The 24,602-nt window shown below is 42.5% G+C and overlaps 2 protein-coding genes across 9 annotated transcripts in view; one reads left to right on the top strand and one right to left on the bottom strand.

The window, feature by feature from the left end:
• The window catches only part of Mxi1 (MAX interactor 1, dimerization protein), a 62,350-nt gene extending 55,958 nt beyond the window's left edge, over positions 1-6,392 (top strand). For all 5 annotated transcript variants that reach the window (XM_085833824.1, XM_021152103.3, XM_021152106.3 and 2 more), the window contains 3 exons: positions 2,684-2,798; positions 3,305-3,476; positions 4,670-6,392. In XM_085833824.1, coding sequence (XP_085689950.1) covers positions 2,684-2,798; positions 3,305-3,476; positions 4,670-4,833 — 451 coding nt within the window. In that variant the 3' untranslated portion in view covers positions 4,834-6,392. The remainder of the gene's footprint in view (positions 1-2,683; positions 2,799-3,304; positions 3,477-4,669) is intronic.
• Positions 6,393-12,402: 6,010 nt separating this feature from the next.
• Smndc1 (survival motor neuron domain containing 1) lies at positions 12,403-24,077 on the bottom strand. Of its 4 annotated transcripts, XM_085834274.1 has the most exons (7): positions 23,550-24,077; positions 22,476-22,595; positions 19,542-19,725; positions 17,622-17,764; positions 16,762-16,923; positions 14,510-14,663; positions 12,405-13,841 (listed from the first exon to the last, which is right to left on the bottom strand). In XM_085834274.1, the coding sequence occupies exons 3-7, from the start codon at positions 19,542-19,544 to the stop codon at positions 13,704-13,706; spliced, it is 600 nt and encodes a 199-aa protein (XP_085690400.1). In that variant the 5' UTR covers positions 19,545-19,725; positions 22,476-22,595; positions 23,550-24,077; the 3' UTR covers positions 12,405-13,703. The 4 variants fall into 4 exon arrangements, with proteins under 4 accessions (XP_085690399.1, XP_085690400.1, XP_021007392.1 ...); XM_085834273.1 differs by lacking the exons at positions 19,542-19,725; positions 23,550-24,077 and adding an exon at positions 23,295-23,321 and having other exon boundaries at positions 12,403-13,841; XM_021151733.3 differs by lacking the exon at positions 19,542-19,725 and having other exon boundaries at positions 23,550-24,071.
• Between the last annotated feature and the right edge of the window lie 525 nt (positions 24,078-24,602).

The raw sequence follows: 24,602 nt of genomic DNA, 5'->3' as shown, positions 1-24,602 counted from the left end.
GTGACTCCTCCAGTGTCACCAAGTGGGACATTCTGGAGTAGGGTCTCTAAACCCTTCAAAATTTTGAATTTCTTTTTTAAATCTATTATTTATTTTTTGCTTTCCCCAACCAAAGAAATGCCTGAAGAAATAGTTTGAGTTCACAAAAGAAGCGTGGTAAATACACAACTGAATAATTTTAAACAGTGGAGAGACGTTAATTTTACCCTGTTTCCTATTTCCCCCTTTAAATTTTGATGTGCTGGGACTAACACAGGACCTTGCCAGTTAAGCACTTACTACTGAGTTACATACATCCTTGGGTTTGCTATTTCAGTGAAGGTTTTTTAGCAAGACAGAACAGGTGTGACTTAGCCTTTTTATTCAGTAGAAAACTAGTTTTAAAACCTAAAATGTTGTTGGGTGTGGTGGCGCACGCCTTTAATCTCAGCACTGAGGAGGCAGAGGCAGACGGATTTCTGAGTTCGAGGCCAGCCTGGTCTACAAAGTGAGTTCCAGGACAGCCAGGGCTACACAGAGAAACCCTGTCTCGAAAAAAGGAAAAAAAAAAAAACCTAAAATGTTAAAAGATAATTTGCTGCATGGACAAACTTTTGGAATTGAGCAGTTTGAACAAAATCGGCAGAAGTGTTCCTCTGACATGCTTCCTTCATTTTTCTGGTTGCTTTCTTTTGTAGAAGGCTGAATTCAGAGCAGAGCCTCTAATTAATAAGAAAATGGCCAGCATGTGTGTCACCCTCGAGCCCTGTCTTATGGAGAGCGGTTAGGCAGAAACCACCGTGATCCTAGTGTAGAATCCAAAGGCGCCTTCGCCTGGTGCGTGGTTTTGATGGTGACTCTGGTCTGCTTAGCAAGAGGAGCCTGCTCGTGTGCAGCTCCTCAGCGGAGAGATTTAGGTAGGTAGCACAGCAGAGCGGCCTTTAACTTGTTAAATACAGAGAAATCGAAACATTCTTTTATCTGCATTAAGTTGCAGCCTGGAGTCAAGTGTTAGACTTGAGATGGCAGGTTCGGTAAAAGGACTAGAAATTCACTTCTGATTGTTTAATAATTGAGGCTGGGCCTGCGGATGCCCAAGCGGGCCTGCCATTATCAGCCAAACCTCTGACCTCAGTGCCCTTAATCACCCTTGCTTGTCAGTGACACAGCTGGCCACGTACACCTTTCCCGCCCCTCTCTCAAATGCTGCACTGGAAACTGTCACTTGACTCAGTGAGCTAATGAGACTGTTTAGTCCCCTTTGAGAGGAAAGTGGGGGGCTTGTGTTATCCCTGATACAGCTGAGACTGTTGTAGAAAGTTCAGTTACAGCCCCTAAAGGAGCCCACATGCTGCACGCAGCTGAACTGTCTTGTTTTGTTTTAAGATTTATCATTCATATATATATATATATATATATATATATATGAGTACATTGTAGCTATCTGCAGACACACCAGAAGAAGACATCAGATCCCATGACAGATGGTTGTGAGCCACCATGTGGTTGCTGGGATTTGAACTCAGGACTTCTGGAAGAGCAGTCAGTGTTCTTAACCGCTGAGCCATCTCTCCAGCCCCCTGCTGAACTGTTAGTGCTTGGTAAAGAACAGACTCAAAGGTGGAGAGCAGCAGTGTTTTGGCACCTCCATTATGTACATGGTCATAGTTGGAGAACACAAGTGTGCAAGGCTCTCCAGTAGCATTTCCAGGAAAAATTTCCTCTGATTTTCCCAGAGAATTTGGGACTTTAAGCAAATAATTCTGTCACCTGTGTTCCTTGTGGGGAAAACCTAGGGTAGCTCATGAGAGCGGCAGGGAAAGGAATGAGCAGCAGCCCGCTCACCACACAAGTGTGAGACCCACTCACCGCAGGCACAGTTTTTTGTCTTTTGTTTTTTGTTTTTTTTTAAAGATTTATTTATTGATTGATTATATGTAAGTACACTGTAGCTGTCTTCAGACACTCCAGAAGAGGGAGTCAGATCTCATTACGGATGGTTGTGAGCCACCATGTGGTTGCTGGGATTTGAACTCCAGACCTTCGGAAGAGCATTCGGGTGCTCTTACCCACTGAGCCATCTCACCAGCCCCCGCAGGCACAGTTTTGTCATCCATGTTGCGCTGGACATGAAATTGACGTTTTAAAAAGTACCGAAAAAATGTTTGAAGATCAGGAAGTGTTCACGTCCAACATCCAGCCCTCTGGGATGGCTGCGGTTACTGAATAGTGTGTGTGTGTGTGTCTGTGTGTGTCTCTGTGTGTGTCTGTCTGTGTCTGTCTGTGTGTGTGTGTGTGTCTGTCTGTGTGTGTCTGTGTGTGTGTCTGTGAAATTAAAAGGTGGAAGGAGGTGGAAACCCTGGTACGGTTTATATCTCCTTGAGGTACCTGTAGCTGAGACTGGTACTCCAGCCTGAGCTCTCGGGCACTGGGAAACCAAGCTCAATTGCTTTAGTAACAGCACAGCACGGAGCTTATGGAGCGGCCTAGACAATTTGCTGTCTGACCGAGTTCATGGGGGCTGATAATCTAAAGTGACTTGTGTCTGCAGGGCACAGAGTGGTGGGGCAGGAGGCCGGCTCCACTACCGTGCAGATACTTTGAAAAGTTGGGAGTGAAATATGGCTGTTGGCTAATAGCTCAAAGTTGCTGTGAGTGTCTAGTGGCTCTCCAGGCTGTGCTGATTGGCTGATGTCTTTCTTAGACGAGCTCACCTGCGCCTGTGTTTAGAACGCTTGAAAGTTCTGATCCCGCTGGGCCCAGACTGCACCAGGCACACAACACTCGGTTTGCTCAACAAAGCCAAAGCACACATCAAGGTGAGAATCTTTCTTTCCATATCTGCACTGATTCCTGTGTGTGTCGTGTCCAGCTCACTAGACCGCCCTCTGCACTAACTGCCCTCCAGAGAAACCGCTGTAAAAATCTCGCCAGCGATCCAGTGGGGCAGCATGATGCGAACAAATGAAAACATTTACAGCATGGCCATCTAGACCTGAGAATGCTGGGGAAGTAACAGTGGTCTTTCCGATATCCTGAAGGAAGGCAGCTACGCCCTCTGGTGGAGATGCTGTTATTTGGCTTTATCTCTCAGTAATTTTCCACTGAATACCACATTGTGGAAGTTACCTCACAGACTTTTACAGTTCACTTCATTTGTTCGAGTAATGTAGCACCCACTGTTTTTATGTTTACAAAGCAAGTGCTTCTCTGTATTTATATATGCAAGGGTACATATGTACCCACATGTGTGTATATGTGGCAGGAATTAGTTTTACTGTACTAGACTGGACTACAGATGTGAATAAAAACGTCTTCATTTTAGAAACTTGAAGAAGCGGAGAGGAAGAGCCAGCACCAGCTAGAGAACTTGGAACGAGAACAGAGATTTTTAAAGCGGCGACTGGAACAGCTGCAGGGGCCTCAGGAGATGGAGCGGATACGAATGGACAGCATTGGATCAACCATCTCTTCAGATCGCTCGGATTCAGAGCGAGGTAGGCAGCGTCTCTTTCTAAGGAAGTCCTGAGTCTCGGAGACAGGTGGGGGCGGGGAGACTGTAGACACTGCTGTGTCTGCTTTCTCTAACCAGTGCTGTACTCGGCGTCTGGCTTCAATTGCTTTGGTGCTAGAGAGCAGACCCAGCGTGTAGCGTGTGCTAGGTGAGGAAGAGTGAGCCCAGCCACACTCCTAGCTCCCAGCTTGGGTTTTATGCACCCTAACATTCTCTGGCAGCGCCTTTGTGAGCCACAATTTTTTCATATATGTATATACATTCTATTTTGAAATAATTTTAGACTTAGAAAAAGTTCTGTTTAAAATATGCCAAGTTCTTGGGGGCTGGAGAGAGGGCTCAGCAGTTTAGAGCACTGACTGCTCTTCCCAGAGGTCCTGCCTGAGTTCAATTCCCAATTCCCAGCGACCACATGGTGGCTCAACAACCATCTGTAATGGGATCCAGTGTCTCTTCTGGTGTGTCTGCAGATGGCCACAGTGCACAGTATACTCATATACATAAAGTAAACAGATCTCAAAGGAAAGAAGGAAGGAAGGAAGGAGGGAGGGAGGAGAGAGAGAGACAGAGAGAGACAGAGAGAGCAGAATTCTTACCATGAGAGAGGAACATGGCTTGAAGCTATATTTTATGCAAGAAAATCAAAAGCAAACCCCTTAAACCTATTTTATGATTAGCTTATTTTGGTTACTATTCAGAATTTGTTGATGAATCCGTAGAAATCCATAGATCCACCTATGATCTATGATAGAGAGTTGACATCACCAAAAAATTTGGATGCCTAAACATCAATTTTCTATCTTTAATTTCATTTCTCCATGACCCCAACCTCCTCTTTAAAGCACCCCTGATTAATAAGCAGAGCTGTGAATTAGTTTCTGGTTTAATGTAAAGCAGATGTTGTTAAGCCACTTGGGTTGGGATCTTTTAATATTAAGTACTAATTCCCAAACAGGCCACGCGCTTTTAGTGGGAGGTCTAGACGGACTGGCGTCAAAAGGGTTTTAGTAAACTTGCTGCCTAAATTAAGACCACCACTGTATCCCAGATTGCTCTTTGCAGGAGAGTCCCTGCTAGACCACTGGCAACCTTGCGGGATAACCTCTCTAACTTCCGAAAGTGCGCGTACAGATTATTAATGTCCCCTTTTGTTTTCTTTCTTCCTTCCTCCGGCAGAGGAGATCGAAGTGGATGTGGAAAGCACAGAGTTCTCCCATGGAGAAGCAGACAGTGTCAGTACCACCAGCATCAGTGACCTTGACGACCACAGCAGCCTGCAGAGTGTTGGGAGTGACGAGGGTTATTCCAGTGCCAGTGTCAAACTCTCCTTCGCATCCTAGGACCCAGCATGGCCTAACAGTGCAGGGCAGAGCGCTCACTGGGCCGAGTCAACACCGGCTCTCAAATTGGGTTCATGATGCAGTCTCCTCTTTAAAACTAAAAACTATACTTGAACAAAACGGTCAGAAGACCTGTATTTAAGCAAATACTTAACAAAAAGTGGGGTAGAGCCTCCCTGGTAGAACAAATATTCCTATATTTGGAAAGAATACAGTTTCTAACGGCAGCAGAAACCACCCGCGTGATTATCTTGAGTTGACCAGGTTGACTTGAGAGACAATGGAGACTTCACTCTCCTGTTGTACTTTGCTCACTCTGTGGTGAGCAGACATTCAAGGATAGGGTTATGAACCCTTCCTGAGCTTCTAGGCCCTAGAAACAAAATCAAACTTAGAGTAAGGAAAAGGCAGGATAATCAGGCATTAATCTCAGATAGCTGAAGAGCTATTAAAACTCAGCCTCTGTTTATCATGAAGCCTGCCTGTGGATGGTCAGTTCTTTTAAACAAAATGAATTTTTAAAAAGCTCATATCGTGCTCTACAAAAGGAGAGACTCCATGAAGCCTTTTGAAAGAGGCCCTGACGCAGCCCGGCTTTCTGTTGGATTCCATGCTAAGCCAGCTAACCTTACCTGCATTGTTAGCTCTAGAGCAGCCAACCACCCGCTCGCCACCCTTCGGCCACGTAGGGGCAGCCCATGCATGACGGCCTGAATCACAGGAGGAAAAGCTCTGTGTGCCTCGGTGTCTGCGCGGATCTGAGGAGTTGTGCACGCAGTATAGCAGCCAAGGTCTGAGCCACCGCAGCATTTTTATTTGAGATTTTGATAACTGTTTGTATGTGTTGAAAACCAAAATGACATCTTTTTAAAGCTTGTCCATAAGTAAAAACATAGATGTCTTTTATAGTGGAATAAACCACGTGGGGAAATCATCTATTTTGATGCAGCATTTGATAATGATAAACACCTCACGCCTCACTCTCCACAGTGTGCAGGACAGACGGTCAGTCGAGGTCTGGGCTGGGTAGACGGAGGTCAATGCTGTTTTTGTTTTCTTTAGGACCACTCCCTTTTACCAGCTTTAACCATCTGATATCCATAGTAGACCTACTATCCTAGTTAACATAGTTACATTCAGCACTTGTCTCATTTAATGTAAAGATTTTCTACAGGCAGTCCCCTCCCCCACAATCCCACTGTGCGGGTGCTATCGTTGCTCTTACAAACCCCTTCAGAAAAGTTATCTTCTAAGTGAAATTTCTAGCCTGCACTCTGATGTCATGTGTTCCCTCTGTCTTTCAAACTCTAAGGTTTCCCTCTGGGCCACTGCTTTGCCCTGGGAAGCCGTTCTGGAGACCTTACCCCAAGCTGTTTGGACTTTGTATTCTTTAAATAATTTAACTACCCTTAATTACTTAAAAAAAAAAAGCTTTATGATTTTCATAACTTATTGCTGATTTTAATGGGTTGTTAATTTCAGTCCTGTAGTTTTATTTTATGTTTAGATAGGGCTGGGCAAGGAAAAAGAAAATAAAAACAACCATATTTAGCAGTGCAGTCGAGTTGTGTGTTAATGTCAGAGCTATCTTTTCGTGGAGAGCACGTCTCCATACAAGAAACATACCGGTAGTCTTGGTCACGCATAAGGTCCCAGCACACACTACCCAGTGCTCTTTTTGTGCCTGCGAAAGCACTTCGCCGTGGCTTGGGCTGTGTCTGAATGAAAAGGTTCTTTGAAGTAGCTGTTTGTGAAACATGCATGCCTCCAGACCCTCGGCTGAAACCTGTTGCCCTTCAGGTGCCTCATGAGGACGGAATGGAGAAACCCTCTGGTTTCCCTTGCAGTCACTCCCAGACAGGTAAGATGTGCTCTGTGTTGGCTGTCTTCGAGCTTTCTCTTAGAGTTTGTCCTTACCATGGAAAGTAAATGGAAGCCATTGAGTGGCTGCATTCTTCTTTTTTTTTGTTTGTTTTTTTAAGAGCAGGGTTGGGGGGCGGGGGGTGTTTTTTGGAGACAGGGTTTCTTTCTAGCCCTAGCAGGCCAGGCTGGCCTCAGACTCAGATCCACTTGTCTTTGCCTCTTGAATGCTGGGGTTAAAGGTGTGCACCACCACCATCCAACTACAGCTTCTTTCTTGTGTTCCCATGGTGTTGACCCACATCATCTCGGCCCAGGACTAAAATTTGGAACATAATTGAGGCAACCTTTGTATGCGGCCATTTTGTGTTTATACAGGATGATGGGCTGCAAGCCTTCATTACAAACCTCCACATACATCACATCAGATCTGCTGCTGGGGAAGGAGGCCTTGGGTCGATTTTGTGATTACATATTAACTCTAGAAGACAGGCTGGCTTAAAGACTAGTTAGTTATGCAAGAAGTAAAAACCAGTTTGAGGGATACCTGCTCAATGCCCTCTGTGAAGGGGAAATTTCTTGAGTGCCCATGCCTTTAGGTAACTGCCTTCTAAATGTATTTTGCTTTTATATTAGAAATTAGAATAGCAGTATGAATTCCAGCTACCATTCCTATTGTACAATTTAACAGATATCTACTCTAGTGCAATACAACTTGACTGTAGTATTTCCCTGTGTTGACAACTGATAGCTACTTTCAAGCATCACAAAGATGTCCTCTTGGGAATCTCTTCTGCCACCATATGCAATGACGCCTGCCAGTTCTCACTGCCTCATTAACCTTACTTAGGGTATTCTAATGCCTGTATGTATATTCTTTAAAACTGGCTGGCCTCAAGTTTAGAAAAATGTCTGCCTCTACCTATGTTCTTGTATCTTCATACAAGGTACAGGTAATTCCCATACCTGTTTATATACCAAAGGAGCCTGACAAAAGTTATTTTAATTCCGTTTCTGGTTAGCAGAGGTAAGGACTAGAGAGAGAGAAAGGTTGTTGGTTTTTTTTTTCCTAAATCTTCATGGCAGTTGTCTTTTGGATTACAAAAATGTTTAAAAGCTGAGAATTGAGGCAGAGCTCTTAACCGAGGGCCATAAAGTTTCTTGGCTCATATATCCTGAGGAATGACTGGGCCTAAAATATTCAATTTTCCCCCTTTCTCTTGAAAGCCACTATCTTTCCCTTTTACCATCCCACCTTTAAAAAATAAAAAAATCCCAAGATAAAATCTAATTAATAAAACTTTCCATTTTACCCTCAGCCCCAACATGTGACAGACCCTGGGGCAAATGACCTATTTCTCCATGGAGCCTGATTCCTACTAGTGTTAATTTACTGTCTCAGTCTTGAAATGTCACGGTTTGAACCAATACATGTAAATGACTTTCATGCCCTCAAAATGCTTAAAGAAAAAGCAAGAGGTAATCATGTGCTTATGTGTGCCTGCACTTTGGGCATCATTCTTTAGGCACCATCTATAAGCCTGGGCCCCTCACTGGCCTGAACTTATCAAACAGACAAGGCTCATTAGCTGGCAAGCCCCAGGATCCTCCAGTCTAACTCCTTGGTACTGGGATTACAAACACACTCACCCATGCATGGTTTTTTTTTTTTTTTACTTATGTATTTCTTCGCATGTGTGTCTGCATATGTATGCCTGATGCCCACAGAGGCCAGAAAAAGGGATTAGATTATGTGGAACCAGTTACAGGCCATTGTGAACCACCGTGAGGATGCTGGGACTTGAACTCCAGTCTTCTGGAAGAACATCCAATGTTCCTAACAGCTGAACCATCTTCTCCACCTTACTGGCTTAATTCTTTATTACTTACAATCATTGATTTGAGATATGGTCTCATGGTCTGTCAGAACTCAGAAATCCACCTGCGTCCGCCTCCCAGAGGCAGATTAAAGATATGTGCCACCGTGTCTGGCTCTCTGGCTTTTTAAAAACAAACCAAAAAAGAGTTTAAGGCTGAACTTGGGTCCCTGTGCCTGCAAGGGAAATAGTTTACCAAATGAACCATCTTTCCAGCCCTAACTATCCTCCCAGCCCCCGTTTTTTTAGTGCATTCCATCACTATTTTCAAATTTTATTTATCTGGACTATTTTACCAAAAAAGCCCCATTTCTGATACCCTGGCTCATACACATAAAACTTGAACTTGTATTTAGTTCAAATGGTCCCCCCTCAATCTCCAGATAGACTGCCCTTGACCTGGCTTAGCTTTGTCTGAAGTACTTTTTTAAGGAAAGGCTACAGAAGACCAATTATGTCTTCGTGATCACCTATGTTTTAAAACCTAACCCAAGGCTGAGTACATTCTACAGTGATAATGACCACTGTATAACTAATGTGCCTGGTTAATGTTTAGTGACAGGCGCGACCGTGGAACTGTCTTCTTGGCCTATGCATCAGATCTGCCTGTCTTGATGCTAGGGGTTGAAGCTAATAAGCTTTGTAAATGTCCTTCCACCAAATACCCCAGAGTAGTTGTGTAGCTACAAAGGTATTTACTACCTACCAGATGATTTTACTTGGTGGTTTTATCCTTTTCGGCCATAACTTACTAACAACGATGACGTTGTAAAGGACTACACTTTTACCAACACTGCCCACTGGACTGGGTAAAATGCTTGCCTAGCAAGTACGTACCGATGGGCTTTATCCCCAGCACCCCAGAAACTGGGAGGGATGATGCAGGCCTGTAATCACAGCTATTGAGAGGAAGTGGCAGGAAGATCAAGTCATTTTCTGTGATAGAGTGAGCTTGAGACCAACAAAGATACCAGCCAACAAACTTCACTTTGGAGAGGGCTTAAAAATTACACTGGGATATTTAGGTGTTTACACCAGGCACCTAAAAAGCATTTTTTTTAAAACGCGGAGCACAAGCTATAGTGTTCCTAGGACACATTAAAAACAACTCTGGCTGGGCGGTGGTGGCGGCGCACGCCTTTAATCCCAGCACTCGGGAGGCAGAGGCAGGTGGATTTCTGAGTTCAAGGCCAGCCTGGTCTACAGAGTGAGTTCCAGGACAGCCAGAGCTACACAGAAAAACCAAAAAAAGAAAAGAAAAAAAAAAACAAACTCTTGAGGTTGTAAATGAACAGTGTCATCACACCCTATAGTTAGGCCACACAACCCTAACTGCGTTTGGAGGAACACGCCAAGAGGATGTGGTATTCCTTCCCGCAACCCCACCCCACCCCCACATGACAGGGTTTCTGTGTAGCCCTGGCAGTCCTGGAACTCACTCTGTAGATCAGGCTGACCTTGAATTTACAAAGTCTCTGCCTCCCAAGTGCTGACTGGAGCTAAAGGTGTGCACTGCCATGCCAGCCTTCCTGCCAGTTCTGATAAACAAAACAAAACTGAACAATTTCCACCAATAAAAAATTAGCCTAGCTGCAGATCTTGGGGTTCAACTGTACATTTCCAGGATCTAAGAGTCAAACGTTTCCTCTAAATCTAAATTCTTTTTCTTGGGTCAGAAATTCATTTCATTTCAAAAACTGTAAGTACAGAACTTGAAAGGGGCAGGTGGGAGAAATCATCAATTTTTACCAAGAAAGGGGAATTGAACCAGAAAAATGATAATCGTGACTTTGGGCCCTAAGCTGAAAAAGCAGCTTTTAAAACACCTTGTTAATGAGCCTAACCAGAGCTCATTTAGCTATGTTCTTAGAATAAATTAGGAAACACTTCATAAACTAAATATTCTATAAACCGAATATTCCCGTGACTTACACTGGGTCCATACAACTAAGTGTTAAGGTGCATACACAGTAGACGCCAGCTACCAATGTTTACTGCGGAAACTAAACGACTAAGATCTAAGATTTGGTATTACTAATTTTAAGTTGTCAACCACTCCAGACCTACTATTCTTGGAACTGAGCCACAAAAGAACCATTTTCATAAATATATAAGCTGGGAAGTCACCTGGAACCCTCACAGAAGGGGAACTGTCTTTATTGAACACTTTGGCTAGACCAAATTTTTACACTGTCTCACAGTACCTGTTTCAGAACCTCTTCTGTCTACACTTAAGCGTGCGTGCGTCCGTGCACGTTTAAACAATGACAGGAAAGGAAGCTGTCACTGGGCTTCTTATTGAAATTACTGAATCCCCTGCTGGGCTTTCCCTCCTCACTGCAGTAAAAACTCAGTTTAATTTGCAACTCAAAACCCTTAGAAAGAATGTTTATATTTACAAATTACTGACGTGTTGAGCCTCTGTGAAAGTTTTAAACAAATATAAAGTCTTGTTCATTTAAGCATACTTTTTCATTTTAGTGTTTGTAACTATCCAAGCTAGGCAGAAATCCAAATCAAACTATTTGAGTCAATTTTTAGCTACTTTACTACATATTCTTCATCTCTGGACTGTCTGGTTGTAAGTTAGAACATCCTAACCTGTGGATGCAAGTTGTACGGAAGAAATGAGTGTTTTTAAAGTCACACGCCACTCAACACATATACCCCTGACAGGCACTTTTCAAATCCGAGGCAGAACTTGGTGGCCTTCTGGTCTGATGTTTAATCTTCGTGGATTAAGAGCCACCACTAAATACATTTCATACACTCCCCCAGAAATCAAAGATTTTTATCTTTAATCTACAGCACAGTTCTCAGCCCAGGAGACACACCAGAATCACCTGCAGCCTGCAGTGTTCCAAACAGGCTTAGCAAGGTCTGCTTAAGTCTGGGGTAAGCCTGAGACAGAACTTTTTAGTTTTTATTATAAACTTACCCAGTTCCCATTAAGTATGTTCTAGTGTAAAACTTTAAACCCAGGGGTTACTTGATGGCATCTTAGTAGTACTATACACTACTATTTAAGTAAAGGAAGTCAGATACCATCATTCCAGAGTAAACGACAGACAGCCCTCAAGTCACTCTTACGTCACATACTTTCCCTCTTAAAACATACTAGCTCAATTCTTGAGGAAATGAGAAGTTACACACAGCTAGTAAGTGCTGAGTCGCGAGACAGCAGTCTGGTTCTAGGGTCTGAGCTCCTCTAGTCCAAAGAAACCAACATGGTCAACAGAACTCGAGGATAATATCCCTAAGGGCCACACCTCCAGATCGGATGCAGATGGGAAGCTGCTGTGCTTATTTTCAGAACAGATATAAGATCACGTCTGTCCCATTGCTAACACAAAGCCCTTACGGAAGCACACCAGAGTACCACCCTCAACAGAACTTCCAGGAAAAGCACCAAGGAAAGTACTGTTCTGGCCGGGCAGTGGTGGCACACGCCTTTAATCCTAGCACTTGGGAGGCAGAGGCAGGCGGATTTCTGAGTTCGAGGCCAGCCTGGACTACAAAGTGAGTTCCAGGACAGCCAGGGCTACACAGAGAAACCCTGTCTAAAAAAACCAAAAACTACTGTTCTAAAATATCAAGACAGTATCAACCCATTTTGGGGGAGGGGGCCACACAGTTACACCAAGTGACTTGTTTTCATCTAAGGGATTTCCTTGCAACTGTTACTGGGCAGTAGGGATCTAACTGCCTTAAGCACCTTCAGCAAACACTTTCATCAGCAGCCAAGTAGCCCTTTTTCTATGTAACCTGAACCTTTCTCTTTTTTTGCCCTACATATTTATGAAGAAAACCCTGAAAGAAAAGAGTTTACCTCACCACTATACTAAAAATTTCAGTTTACTAAGACAAAATTTACAAAGTAATTTAATTTACAAATAATCACATACATGCCCATTAATTAATCCTTTATGACTCCATTTCTTATACCCAATGAAGGAATTCTTAAGGATCTGTGAACCATTTACCAGCCTTAGCATTCTCTTCCATGGGAGTTCTGGGTACAAGTCTAAGGCTCCGCCCCTTTGTTAACACACTGGAGATTTTAAAAACACTTTATTTATTAAAGTTAAACACACAAAACTGAAATTAACACACACGCTAAAAATTATTTTCTTCCAATTAACAGGAAGACCCTTTTTTCTACCTTTGTTTTGGCTTAAACTCAACTTGGATAACTGTGGTGCTTCACTTATGCCAACAAATGCTGGCAACTTGATCTCGTTAATAAAAATTACAAACTCAGCTACATGAACATAATATACAGGGAAATTATGGTCAGATTAATGCACAAGAAATACAGGAAAATTTAATCATGAAACACTGAGTACTCTTGTTCATTAATTTAGCCTTGTATTTTTACAAAAATAGTATCTACACTGTACACAGGGCTGTACATCAGCTTTTGTCTTCCCACAGAAACAGTACACATCCCAAAAATGGTACCACTACAAGTGAAGTCAACAAAAGAAAAAACAATACAAAACACCAAATAAACACCAGAGAAGGGGCGCACATCCTAAAAATGGTTTGTTTGGTTTTTTAATATAAATTTCAAACTCAATGACAAAAAATACAAAGTGAGTCAATTGTAGAGGTGACCTAATAGGCCCAGGAAATAAGTAATTCAAGGGAAAAAAAACCTCAAAATAAACTTTGCCGTTTATAAATTAACCTATACTTGGGCTTGTCTGGACAATGGCCAGGTTGTAAAACTGAAGCTCTCTTTAGCAGGCTGGAGTTTTGCCTCCATGTTCCAATGAACTGTTGGAATATGTCAAGTGCAAAGCATCTGAAAATTCCAAATTAGGACTTATAAACTGTCTACACAACATCAGTTAAATGGGGCCTGAAGTTCCTAAGTCATCTAAGTGCTGATTTAAGCAGCGTTTACCTAGAAAAGTTGCCTTGTTCAACACTGAGGAAGCTGTGGTAAATAGTGATGAGTGAAGTGATAGCAGTTCTCAAATGCCTTCAAGTTTCATTCTACCAACGCCAAACAATGACAACGATGTGTCTTCCTTACTCAGCATCTAACAAATCCTTTACCTTTAGAAAAATAGAAGGATAAAAGGTAAAATGTAAAGCCCTGCAGATGAAACGCAGCAGTTTTTCTGGCTACTGAGGCATCAAATGCCTGACATTGTACTTGGATGTATCTTGATATTGTGTCATGGGCTTGTCCGCAATTCCACAAGTTCCTACTCCAACTTTGCCCGTTACACTTTCTGGAGAAGCAAAAATACTCCTCTTTACCTAGGAACAAAAAAACCATTTCTGATGAGTTTCCAAAAATAAACCTCTAGTATATAACCTAACAAACTTTAAAGTTGACATAATTCACATTTCAATGCTTACAAAACTATTTTGCAGAAAGTATCAGTACATATCACTAACAGAAAGCCTACTTGTCATTTAAAGCGTGAGCTATCTATTTATTTTGGTATGCACAGAACCCTGGCTGTAAGGGAGTTGACGGTGAGACCCGCTGTGGTACACAGTGATGCAAGCACTAGTCTTCAGCAACCGCGTCCGTCCAGTGAGATGGACCCTGACAGCAATGAAAAGCTAAACTATGCGTGAGCATCAGGTCATCTGTATTTTGAACATCTGAATTCTACAGTTATTTTCTACCCAACAAAGCATAGTAAGGACTTAAAAGCTTTTTAAAATACTCAGAATAAAAGTATGTTTAAAAAAAAGCAGAGCTCAGTATATTTTCTGAGGTCTGAAAGCAAACAGTCGTACAATTCCTTATAGAAACCTGTTTTATTGCAAAAAGTACCTAATGACTACTGACAGGGATTATATATCAAGAATTGCTTAAAATGTCCTTTGATAAATCTACACCTCCTTTTTTCATTTTAAAATGATTTTAATGGCAGCTGCATTCAGACCAACAAAGTGAGGAGGGATGCACCAACCTGGCCTTTCTTGTTCTTCGAGTACGCCCTGTTGTTGAACTGCTGCCATTTCACCTTCTGGTCCTCTCGCTCCTGCTCCAGCTCTTTTATCCTCTGTGCTTTTTTCAAAGCTTTTTTCTTTTTATATTCACGCTGCTGGGCGATCATTTCTTTTCTGTGTAGAAAACATAGATGTGAAGTCAATTATTAAGATTTACAAGATGACTTCCTTATAATGGTGCAAAAAACAAAATTTACATACTAACTTATTAACAAAAGCACAATTGTCATTACAAATCAATGCCAAAATAAATGTGTGGCATATAGCATGCTGGTAATCACCGGTGGAAACGAGGAGGATCAGAACTTCCCAGACCCCATCTTAAAGGAAGAACAACAGACTGAGGAGAGCTGGCTCAGCATGGAAAGGCATCTGCCACCAAGCCCATGAGCTAACCTGAGTTTAACCATGGGACCCACAAGGTGGCAGGAGAATCAACTCCTTAGTTGTGTTGTCCTAGTGTCCACATGGATCTACCCAATAAATAAATGTAAAATAAGCCATGCCGCTCACTGAGGACGATTAACGCGTACTTAGAAAAAGGCAGTGTAGTTCGGGGGTAGAACCCACTTGGAAGCATACCAAGATCATGGACTCTACCCAGAAATGGCAACAAAAACTTCTGTGCACGCACACACTAAGCTCTACTACAAAGTAAATCAAACCTTTCTAAAAATTTAAATATAACTTTTGCTGGTTGTATGTTAGGGATATTAATATTCAATACATGTGATGGTACACACCTATAATCCTATGACTTGGGGGATGGGGGAAGGTTTATCAGGAAATCAAGTTATGCTTCTGCTACATACAGAGTTTAAGGCCAGCCTAAGCTACATGAAACCCAGTCTTTCTGGCAAAACTTTTACCAATTTCTAAAACTACAGTTAGCAATGTAATATATGCTACACTTGGGGAAACTGTATGAAGTGATTTAATGCATATAAAATTGTTTCATCGATATTGGAGGACAGAAACCAAGACCAGAAGAATGAATGGTATGACCAATATTCAAGACCAACAGCAAAAACCTGGATTGTGAAAAATAGGATTCTAAGTACAACCAGGGCTTAAGCTACCAACAACCTCTGCTTACTAACAGCAGCTGACCAGATGGAAGGTTTTTAAGCGAACAAATCTTCATTCCCTTGCACCAAATAACCAACCTGCAGCCTAAGTGTGCAGGGTTTTTTGTTTTGTTTTTAATACAGAAAGCAAGAGCAAAACAAGAAATTAGACTAAATAAGGTTTTACAACGTGATGTTCTTAAAATCAGTTTAAAAGTTTCTTTAACAAGTGGTATTTTTCAAGTATACTTACATACCAACTTTACATTTTGGAAAAATTACCAAAAACAGAAACACATTTATCAGTCAGCCTTGAAACACAGACACACACACAAACACACACACACACACACGAAGCACGTGGACTCAGAACTTTGTCTCCTGTTATCTGCCCTGTTATCTATCCTTAGGACTTGTGGTCCTGTTTTTACCAAAAAATGTTGTTACTTCTAAAATCAGAAGTGCCTTCCATGCTGCTCTTTAGAGGAGACATTTATTAAACAAGTCTGGGAACTGCTATACACTTCACAGACGAGGAAGATGTTAAGTTTGTTCAACATCAAACTAGAGAAGGGTCAGGCAAAAATCTATTTCCAGCCAGCGTCCCAGTGCTCTCACTGCTAACTCTGGTTTCCATCATTAGTTTAGATGTCATTCTCCAAAGGACACTCTCCTGGGAATTATGGTCCCTCTTTTGTGGTAACAAGAATTTATACTTGTTAGGCAAAGCTCCACACCTAAGCTACATCCTTAGCCCTAAAACTCTTCCTCAAGTATGTGTTCTTTTCTGGCTATAGATTCAGCAGGAACAAGTCTCAAGATGGTCTTCACTGGAGTTTAGTCTTAGGACCTGACTTACAAAAACACAGGAGATGTTCTTAATACTAGCATCCCCTTTATTGAATGCATGAACAGTCTCCCCTTTACTTAGGCATACACACTGACTGTTCAAAACAACGTTAAACAGTTATTATGTAACTCTGCTCAACGCAGACGACTTCAAGTACCCAATGGGTAAAGTCAGTTACTCTAGCAGCTACAGTGAGCCTCGCTTATCACCTTAGTACTCCCAAGAACAAGGTAAGAATGGGAAGTCAGCTGGCCTACGCCATACAGCGTCTGCCCATCTGGGAAACGTCACTCACTTTGACATGGGTTTGTTGCCGCTGTCCTCTTTCGCCTTCCTTCCTTCTTCTACAGGCTTGAGGTTCAGCAATGGTGTCACTTCGGCATTGCCGTAAACAGCAAAGGTGATTGCAGCGGTGCCGTTTTCTTCATCTATCTCTTCAATCTCCGCTTCGTAACACCTGTAAAGATATCATGGCTGTAAGCAGGTGAGTAAAGATTTAGCACTCAGCCTACAAGACTTATACTGCACTGACACAATTAGCATGGCTCTAAAATAAACAAAAATAACATGAGTGATTTAAAGTTAGGCACCTGGTATCAAAAGCCCTAATTTAAATTTTACCAAAAAAAATCTTACACATCTGCTCACTGTACTAAATCTTGGAGAAAAGCTAATTCCTAAATAATTCATTTCAATGTATGCACTTGAGTGCAATGGCAATATCAGCCATTCACTTTTTTTTTTTTTTTGGTTTTTTGAGACAGGGTTTCTCTGTGTAGCCCTGGCTGTCCTGGAACTCACTCTGTAGACCAGGCTGGCCTCAAACTCAGAAATCCGCCTGCCTCTGCCTCCCCAGTGCTGGGATTAAAGGTGTGCGCCACGCCTGGCTTGCCATTCACTTTTTAATTTGAGAAAACAATTCACATCATTTGAAAGCGGTCATTCAACTTTCTTTCCTTTCAACCACGTCTTCTCCCCAAACCTAAACTAACCCTAAAATTAAGCTGTGTTAATGGCAACCACCCAAGAATTACCCTAGTTTCATAAATCCCCTCACCTACACAGATTAAGATGGGAGGAGTACCAACTGAGCAGTGGCATCTTACCATTGTATCTTAGTAACTCAGTACAGTTAGAGGGTGGCTCTACACTTACTGTCCGTCTTCACTCCACACGGCCATGCACTTGTCCCCTACTTTCCATGAGTGAGTGGGCTGAGTAGAAGCAAAACTGTCTGAGCTTGTAAGCGTCTCTGAAGGCTGAGTTGACAGAAGGTCTTTGGTCAGTTCTATTACTTCCTAAAAAAGAAAACAAAAGCCGTAACATTTGTAATTTAATACTGTCAGCTACTTTCTTTTGGTTTTTAATGCTAGTTCTTGTATCACAAAGCAGTTATGCATGTTACATGTACAGTTCTTAGAGATATTGAGAATACTGTTTCTATGCCCATAGAGAGACTAAGGAACATCATAGACTAGTCAATAGTGATTGAAACCTGCACAGGCATCTTCAAGTTAACTGTAAATACTATTGGAAATAAAAGTAGACATGTCTCAGCCACATCGGACTTGTAAATGCCTTTTGTGACTGAATAGATTTCTCTACAGATGAGAAATAAGACTGAATTTGATTCAAGGCCACTTTTACAACTACCATTTGTTATTCATGCAACTACAGTTTCATAGGACATTACTTAGCAGAAATATTCAACTATGTAGCCAATAAACCTCTTCTACAAAGACCCAAACACGGAAACAGTCTCAACACACAAAGTTCCTACTTATATACATTTCTGCCAAAATACTGCAAAGTATAAATGGGATAATGTTTCATCCCATTTAAGTGAGAACCATCAAGTTAGATTAAAAATAGCTTACACCTACTTATCAGGCACAGTAGCACAGCTTCATCTTAAAGAAAAAAAGTAACTCACACAGGCTGAGTGCCTCTGTGTGTGGCAGCTGTTTCTAATTCAGGCTTCTGTGTATTAGTTTGATTCAGTCATGTACTAGGAATAGTTTAGAACTTGACAAATAATGTAAACAGTTACTTAACTACTTATCTGCTATTTTCTCACTCTAATGAAGATGTACATTGTCCATTATCTAATTTTCAAAGAACTTGCCTACTGGTTTCCCACAATGTTGCATTTAAAACATCTTATTCTATGTTTGGGGACAAATATAGCAAAATTAAACTCTTAGTTTCTTCTGGCACACACTGGGGTTTTCTAATGGTTGCTTTGGTTCAGTAGCCAAGAAAAGTTAAATATTACCTCTCCTAAAGATTCTAAATCTTCCTGGCTACTTTTGAAAAACCAGTATTTGTACCTTAAATAAAAAAATAAATAAATAAATACCCGAAGAAGGGTCAGCTTTGTGAATCAAACAGAAAGCAAACTAGACTTGAGTTGAAAATTTAATTTAAAAAAATCTCTAAGTTTTGCCAAGTAGACACCATTTCCCCCTTTTCTAAGTCATAGGAGGCCATGCATAGCTTTCTATCATCAGCTCTGCAACACTAAAGACTGAACTGGGGTCTTGTGCAAACCAGCAAGTGCCCAATACTGTCACACCTACAGCCCTCAAATATTAAACAATTCTACATAAATAAAGCAGGAGAGTTTCCTACAATATAATATTTTAACCAATTTTGTTGTTAACTACTTTCAGAGCCAGGAATACAAGCTGATGGGCCTCGATCAGGAGCCCAGTCTTTCTCACTAAATATCTGCATCTCCTCCCAGGGACCACATATTTAACACATATATGCAGTCTCAGATTTACCTTTTCCTATATGACAGAATATTTCCCCACCACATTCATAACAAAACACATTCAAAGAAAAGAGTCCTGAAAAGCTGTGCATAATTTTCAAAGCCCTGTGCCAGGGTGGCCCTTCTTGTAAACAACAAAATCCAGAGAATTTTCTCCTGATGTCCTATAACTGTCATCTTACATGTCCCTCCCAGTCATTTATGAAGAACCTTCTTAATTTTTATCTTCACATGTGTATATGGAGCAAAGTATTTAGAAGAACTACTTTACGAATGAGGGGGTTCTTGAAGGTACATACCATTAATTACTTTTCCTCCCCCAAGTTCTGAAACTGCTCCTTCATTGACAGATGGGCAGCAGTTACAGTAATCGGCAATTCCAGGAAGCATCAGATGTTGTGATCTACATATCAGCAGGTCAAAGGGGGTGCACTCAAGCACTCTGCTTACTGAAGGAAGGCGTTTCGGGGATGCAGAGAGCCACTGTAATATATGAGACAAGTGACTTGACCCCTGCCTCCTTTAGAACCAGTTTATTCAGCAATACAGCCCAATAAATTGACTATTTTTGTGATTACTATAGACTGCCCAGGGAACTAATGAGCTAGGTAGCCTGATTTTACTATACCTACTTTCTTTCCTAAGTCAAAAAAAAAAAAAAAGCAGTTAGGACTTCAAAAGATTAATTTGTTGCCTAATTTATTATTCTGTATGAAAGACAGAAACATTGAAACCTTACTGGGAAAATGAACATAAGGTATTAGAAGCCATTATGATGATGCCCCCTTTAAAAAAAATGCAGAATCCACAAGCTGAATAATCAATCTAATCAGACAGGATTTAAATAATAGTAGCATTTTTATATATATACACCTCTATCTCCCCCAAAGGAGCGAGCAGGTGGGTGGGAGGTGAGACCCACAATGAAACAGGAGTCACTATTCTAAATGCAAACAAGTAGGTCAGGAGCATATATTCAAATACTTTCTGTAGTTTTACCTTATCTTAAGAAATGATTTCCATCTGACAATAGTTTTACATTCAAACCATACCTTGTAATCAAAACCAAACTTCTCATAATAGAGAAAGAAATAACGAAGACTGGCCAATTAAAGTATTCTATACTGCCACTACTTAAGGTGCTGCTAGTACTGAAGCCTGTCACCATCCAGTATTTAATCGACTGTAGTTACTTAAAACAAAAAACTTAAACATTAGCTGCTCAGTTACCCTGGCCATATTTTAATTACCCAGTATCTGCTTATAGCTAGCGCCTGTGGCGTGAAGAGCAAACCCAGATGGTGCTCACAGAAGCAAGCTCTACCACACACTGCTGTTCTAACTGGCTATACACGAGACCTTGTGAACAAATGACTTCAAAGTCATTACTGCTTTGCTTTTTTTTTTTTTTTTTTTTTATTGAAACCAGGTCTCAGTGTCCCCTTGGCTGGCCTGGAAGTCTAAGTAGCCCAGGTTGGTCTCAAACACATAGAGATTTGCCTACTACCTCCACCTGATTTGCATTTTTGTGTTTTGTTGACTTTATTTTTCAGTGCTGGGAACTGAACCATAGGGCCTTGTGTATTCTAAGTAGTTTTATCTCCGGCCCCCAGATCATTATTAACTGAGGCCCAGGTAAGCCTTTTAGGTAAAAACTGTGTCTACCATAAGGGCTTCTCCCTATCATACTTTCAATTATAGATTACATATCAAGATGGCTAACTCCATACTCCACAGATAATTTACGCTGGAAATGTTTAGAAAGTCCTGATAGTAATATTGTTTGAAACTAGGCTCCCAACTCCCCCTCTACCATTTCTACAGAGACCTCTCATCCGACTCCCAGGAAGCACAGACAAGTTTTTTTTCTTCTTCAAGGAAAACAAACTTTAAGTCGGCAGAGGTGGATGAGGTGCGTTAGTTTGTTTCTGTCACTTCACCTTCATGTCCACTCATGGTCCAGGTGACAAATCAGATGAGCAGGCAGGAAACAAACCCTGGGTTATTGCTTACAGTTTACAGAAGATCTGGGTGTGGGAGAAATAGTTTCCTAAACCTCTCTGATGAATGGCACATGCACTCCATAGGCTGAAGAACAGTATTAGTCAAAGCAAAATTATCCTTCATTATTTTGTTTTTAACATATACTTTATTGAAAGTCTAGAACCCGAGTTTGAAAATGTCCAACTCATTTTAAATTACAGGTAAGATCTTTCAGAACCCCAAAAGTATTAAGCCCAAAAAATAAAAGTTGGAAATGTTTGTGTTTGTGTGTCCGTGTCCTTTTTGAAACAAGATCTTACTCTATAGCCCTGGATGGCCTGGCACTCAAGAGCTCTGCCTAGCTCTGTGTCCTGAGGGCTAGGATTAGAGGCGTGCATACACAGCTGGCAACATCTAATGGTATTAATGGTCATCAAGAAGATAAAGAGAATGACTGTTTAGATGGGACATAGAATAAGCAAGAAATCATCAAAACACCCTGAAAACTGCTGAAGTATCAGGTTCAGACTTTGAAGGCCATTGACCATTCTTAGGATCAAAGTTTTCATGTAAAATATTTACAAATTATCTATGGTACTTTCCTTAACCTGGGGTTCTGAGAAGTAACAGGTATTTAAGTTTGTCCTGAAACCCCAGTTCATGTCCTTAGATGTTTTGTTCTTCCTAAACTTTGCATGAAAAGTTAATCTCTTTCACACTATTTCAACTTTAACTACTCAACAACTACAAAGCCCAGTCTTCAAGTCAATACCTATATAACACCCATACAGAATGTTATTTCCTAACACATCCTCATGACGTGTTTTTAATAAAAGTATAGACCCCATTAGCTTTGAAAAATAAGGCTGAATTCCATTTTCAGATAATTTTGTGTCATAAGAAGGATCTTGGTCAGATTGTATATTCCTCCCTCAATAGTGTTACCTTTTGAACTAAGTTTCCTTGTCAAGTCTTTTAAAACAAAAGCTTATTCCATTGCAACGTCTCTTCTCATGAAATCCTGTAAGTACACACAAGATTTACCAAACCGAGTGTTTTGTTCATTCTGATGTACACCGAAAGGAGGAACTAACTTTAGACCCTCAGTACCTGTGCATATACAGACATATACACGTGGGCGCACCTTCCTCACAGGTGCCTTGAGTGCTTATGCGTTCTGAATGCATAATTTGAAAAGGACAAATACTCTTTTCAAATAACCTTAACTCCAAGTGTCCACCTATACTTACTTGCAAATCCTTTTTCAGTTTCAATAGATCTTCATTTTCTCCATTTCCAGAAAGAGCAGCTTCTACTTGCTGGAGTTGAGCTTTGTAGCTAGCCAACTGTTTTGCTAGATCCTCTGACATCTGAGGAAAATAAAGGCCCATAAGGCGAGTCAAATATCAAATTACAAAACAAAACAAAACAAAAAAAAGAAGAAAAAAAAAAAACCAACTTTCCCTGACCTGCCTAATTTAAATCACTCATGCTACAAAACTCCAAGTTTCGTTCATCACCATTTTTACTTTATTCAGATTTAACTAATCCACAAACTTGAAGGCAATTAAATTCTGAAGACTGCAAACACGGCTGGTAAATTCTACACAAAAAGATCTCCCCCTTTAACTATCATAGGAAGGCCATGTATGTAAATAAAGACTGCGACATACTTCTCAAAAGCTGAGGAAGTCAAAAATCAAGAGAAATTAAAATTCGCACGGACGGGATCTCCCCCGAGTCAGAGGAAGCGGTTTCCGGGTAACTACACCTTCGGCGTTTCCTCGCCGTTCTCTCCGGCGGAGGGAGACGCTCGGAGCGCTCACTCTTCCTTCACACGGAGGTCATCTTAGAAACCCGCCTCTCGCCCAACGCAGCTCGGCGTCTCCAGGGGCCCAGAAGCCCCTCTGGGCGGCCGCGGGGCAAACATACGGGTCCTCGGGGGACACCTCCGGGACATTCCGGCCCACCGGAAGCCTGGAACCCAGGCCGAGCCTTCCCGTCCGCGCGCGGGCTTCCCCGAGCCCGCCGGAGCCCCGGTCCACCACCTCCCACCAGGGAACGCAGACCTCCGCGTCCATGGAAACCGCCGAGCCCCGCACCCTCACAGAGGCTTCCCCCGGACGGCCACGTTCGCCGCCTCGGCCCGGAAGCCCCCACGCAGGCCAGGGCCGTCCACTGGGGGGTGCGAGAGCCGCTACCTCCCCACACTGCCCGGGTCGGGCCCAGCTCTGACGCCGGCGCCCTGGCTTCCGGCCTCGGCCTCCACCTCCACTCCAGCCCGAGGCCCGAGGAGGCCTGACTCTCCCTCTGGGGCTCGTTACCTTGGGTGGGGCTGGGGTCGGGACGGCGGGCAGGGGTCGGGGAGGCGAGGCGAGCGGCGATAGGGGCGGCTGCAGTCGGGAAAGATTTTCCGTCGCGACGAGCCTCGGTCGGAAAAGGAGAAAGTCCGCCGGCGAGGGGGAGGGGAGAGAAGCCGGCCTCGGGCAGGAGGAGAGAGACAAGGCGAGCGAGATCTCGCGAGACCTACGGACTCTCGTGGAAAAGATGGCGCCCAGGTCACATGACCCCCGCCGCCCTCTCAGCAGCCAGCGATTGCGGCCTCGGAAGGCGGAGTGGGTGTGGTCTGATGGGCAGGAAGTGACGTGCTGGGCCGCGCCGGGGGGCAGAGGGCAGGTTCGTTTTACGTCAGTTCCGCCTCGTGCTGGGAGCGGCAGCGAGTGGTTCTCCGTCGTGGGTGTTGTCCTCGGGTTCCCTGCGGCGTAAACTCGCGAGTCTTTCTGCCCAGCCCTGATGAGATTTAGTACCGGGAACGGGCTGGGAGTGATGGCGGATGCCTTGTGTCCCACAGGGAGGCAGATGGCGGCGGGCGGATCTGAGTCTGAGCCCACATAGCGAGTTCCAGGCCTGCCAAGGCTACAGAGCGAGACCCTGAAGTCAAGAGAAGGGAAGTTTTTTTATTGTATAGAAAATAAATATAGCCCGTAAAGCTAGAGTGATAGAAGTGGAACGGTGACCATTTGAGGTGCTTAGGCATCACCCATGGTAGCTAAAGGTCATGTGATGTAAGAAAATAGAGAAAGGGAGGATGTTTATAGAGTCAAAGCTGGCAATCGCTTACCCGGCGATCAACTTCAGCATCACTAGTTGTGAGACAGCCTTACTTTATGCATCTCTTGACCGAGTGACTGTCAACATGAAGTGACTGTAACCTCTGAGGAAGTATAATCAAGCCCTTTTGAGTTTGAAGGAAATAATAAGCATAACGTGTTGAATGGCCGTGAGGAAAGAAACACCCATTAAGAATGTGCGATGTTCTTTGGACTTAAATAATTCAAGAGTAATGTAATTTTAATGAGAAATACCTCCCTTCGTCT

The sequence above is a fragment of the Mus caroli genome, unplaced genomic scaffold (genome assembly GCF_978045245.1).
Source record: "Mus caroli unplaced genomic scaffold, Mus_caroli_1 scaffold_20, whole genome shotgun sequence".
NCBI classification, from domain to species: domain Eukaryota; kingdom Metazoa; phylum Chordata; class Mammalia; order Rodentia; family Muridae; genus Mus; species Mus caroli.
This window is presented reverse-complemented; position numbering and strand designations above follow the sequence as displayed.

What these genes read in the sequence shown, in the direction of transcription:
- Smndc1 (XM_085834273.1), bottom strand. An exon ending in GTGTGGAGTGAAGACGGACA is followed by an intron (nt 16,924 to 17,621) that starts GTAAGTGTAGAG and finishes ATATCTTTACAG; the next exon opens with GTGTTACGAAGCGGAGATTG. An exon ending in GGCAACAAACCCATGTCAAA is followed by an intron (nt 14,664 to 16,761) that starts GTGAGTGACGTT and finishes TTTTCTACACAG; the next exon opens with AAAAGAAATGATCGCCCAGC.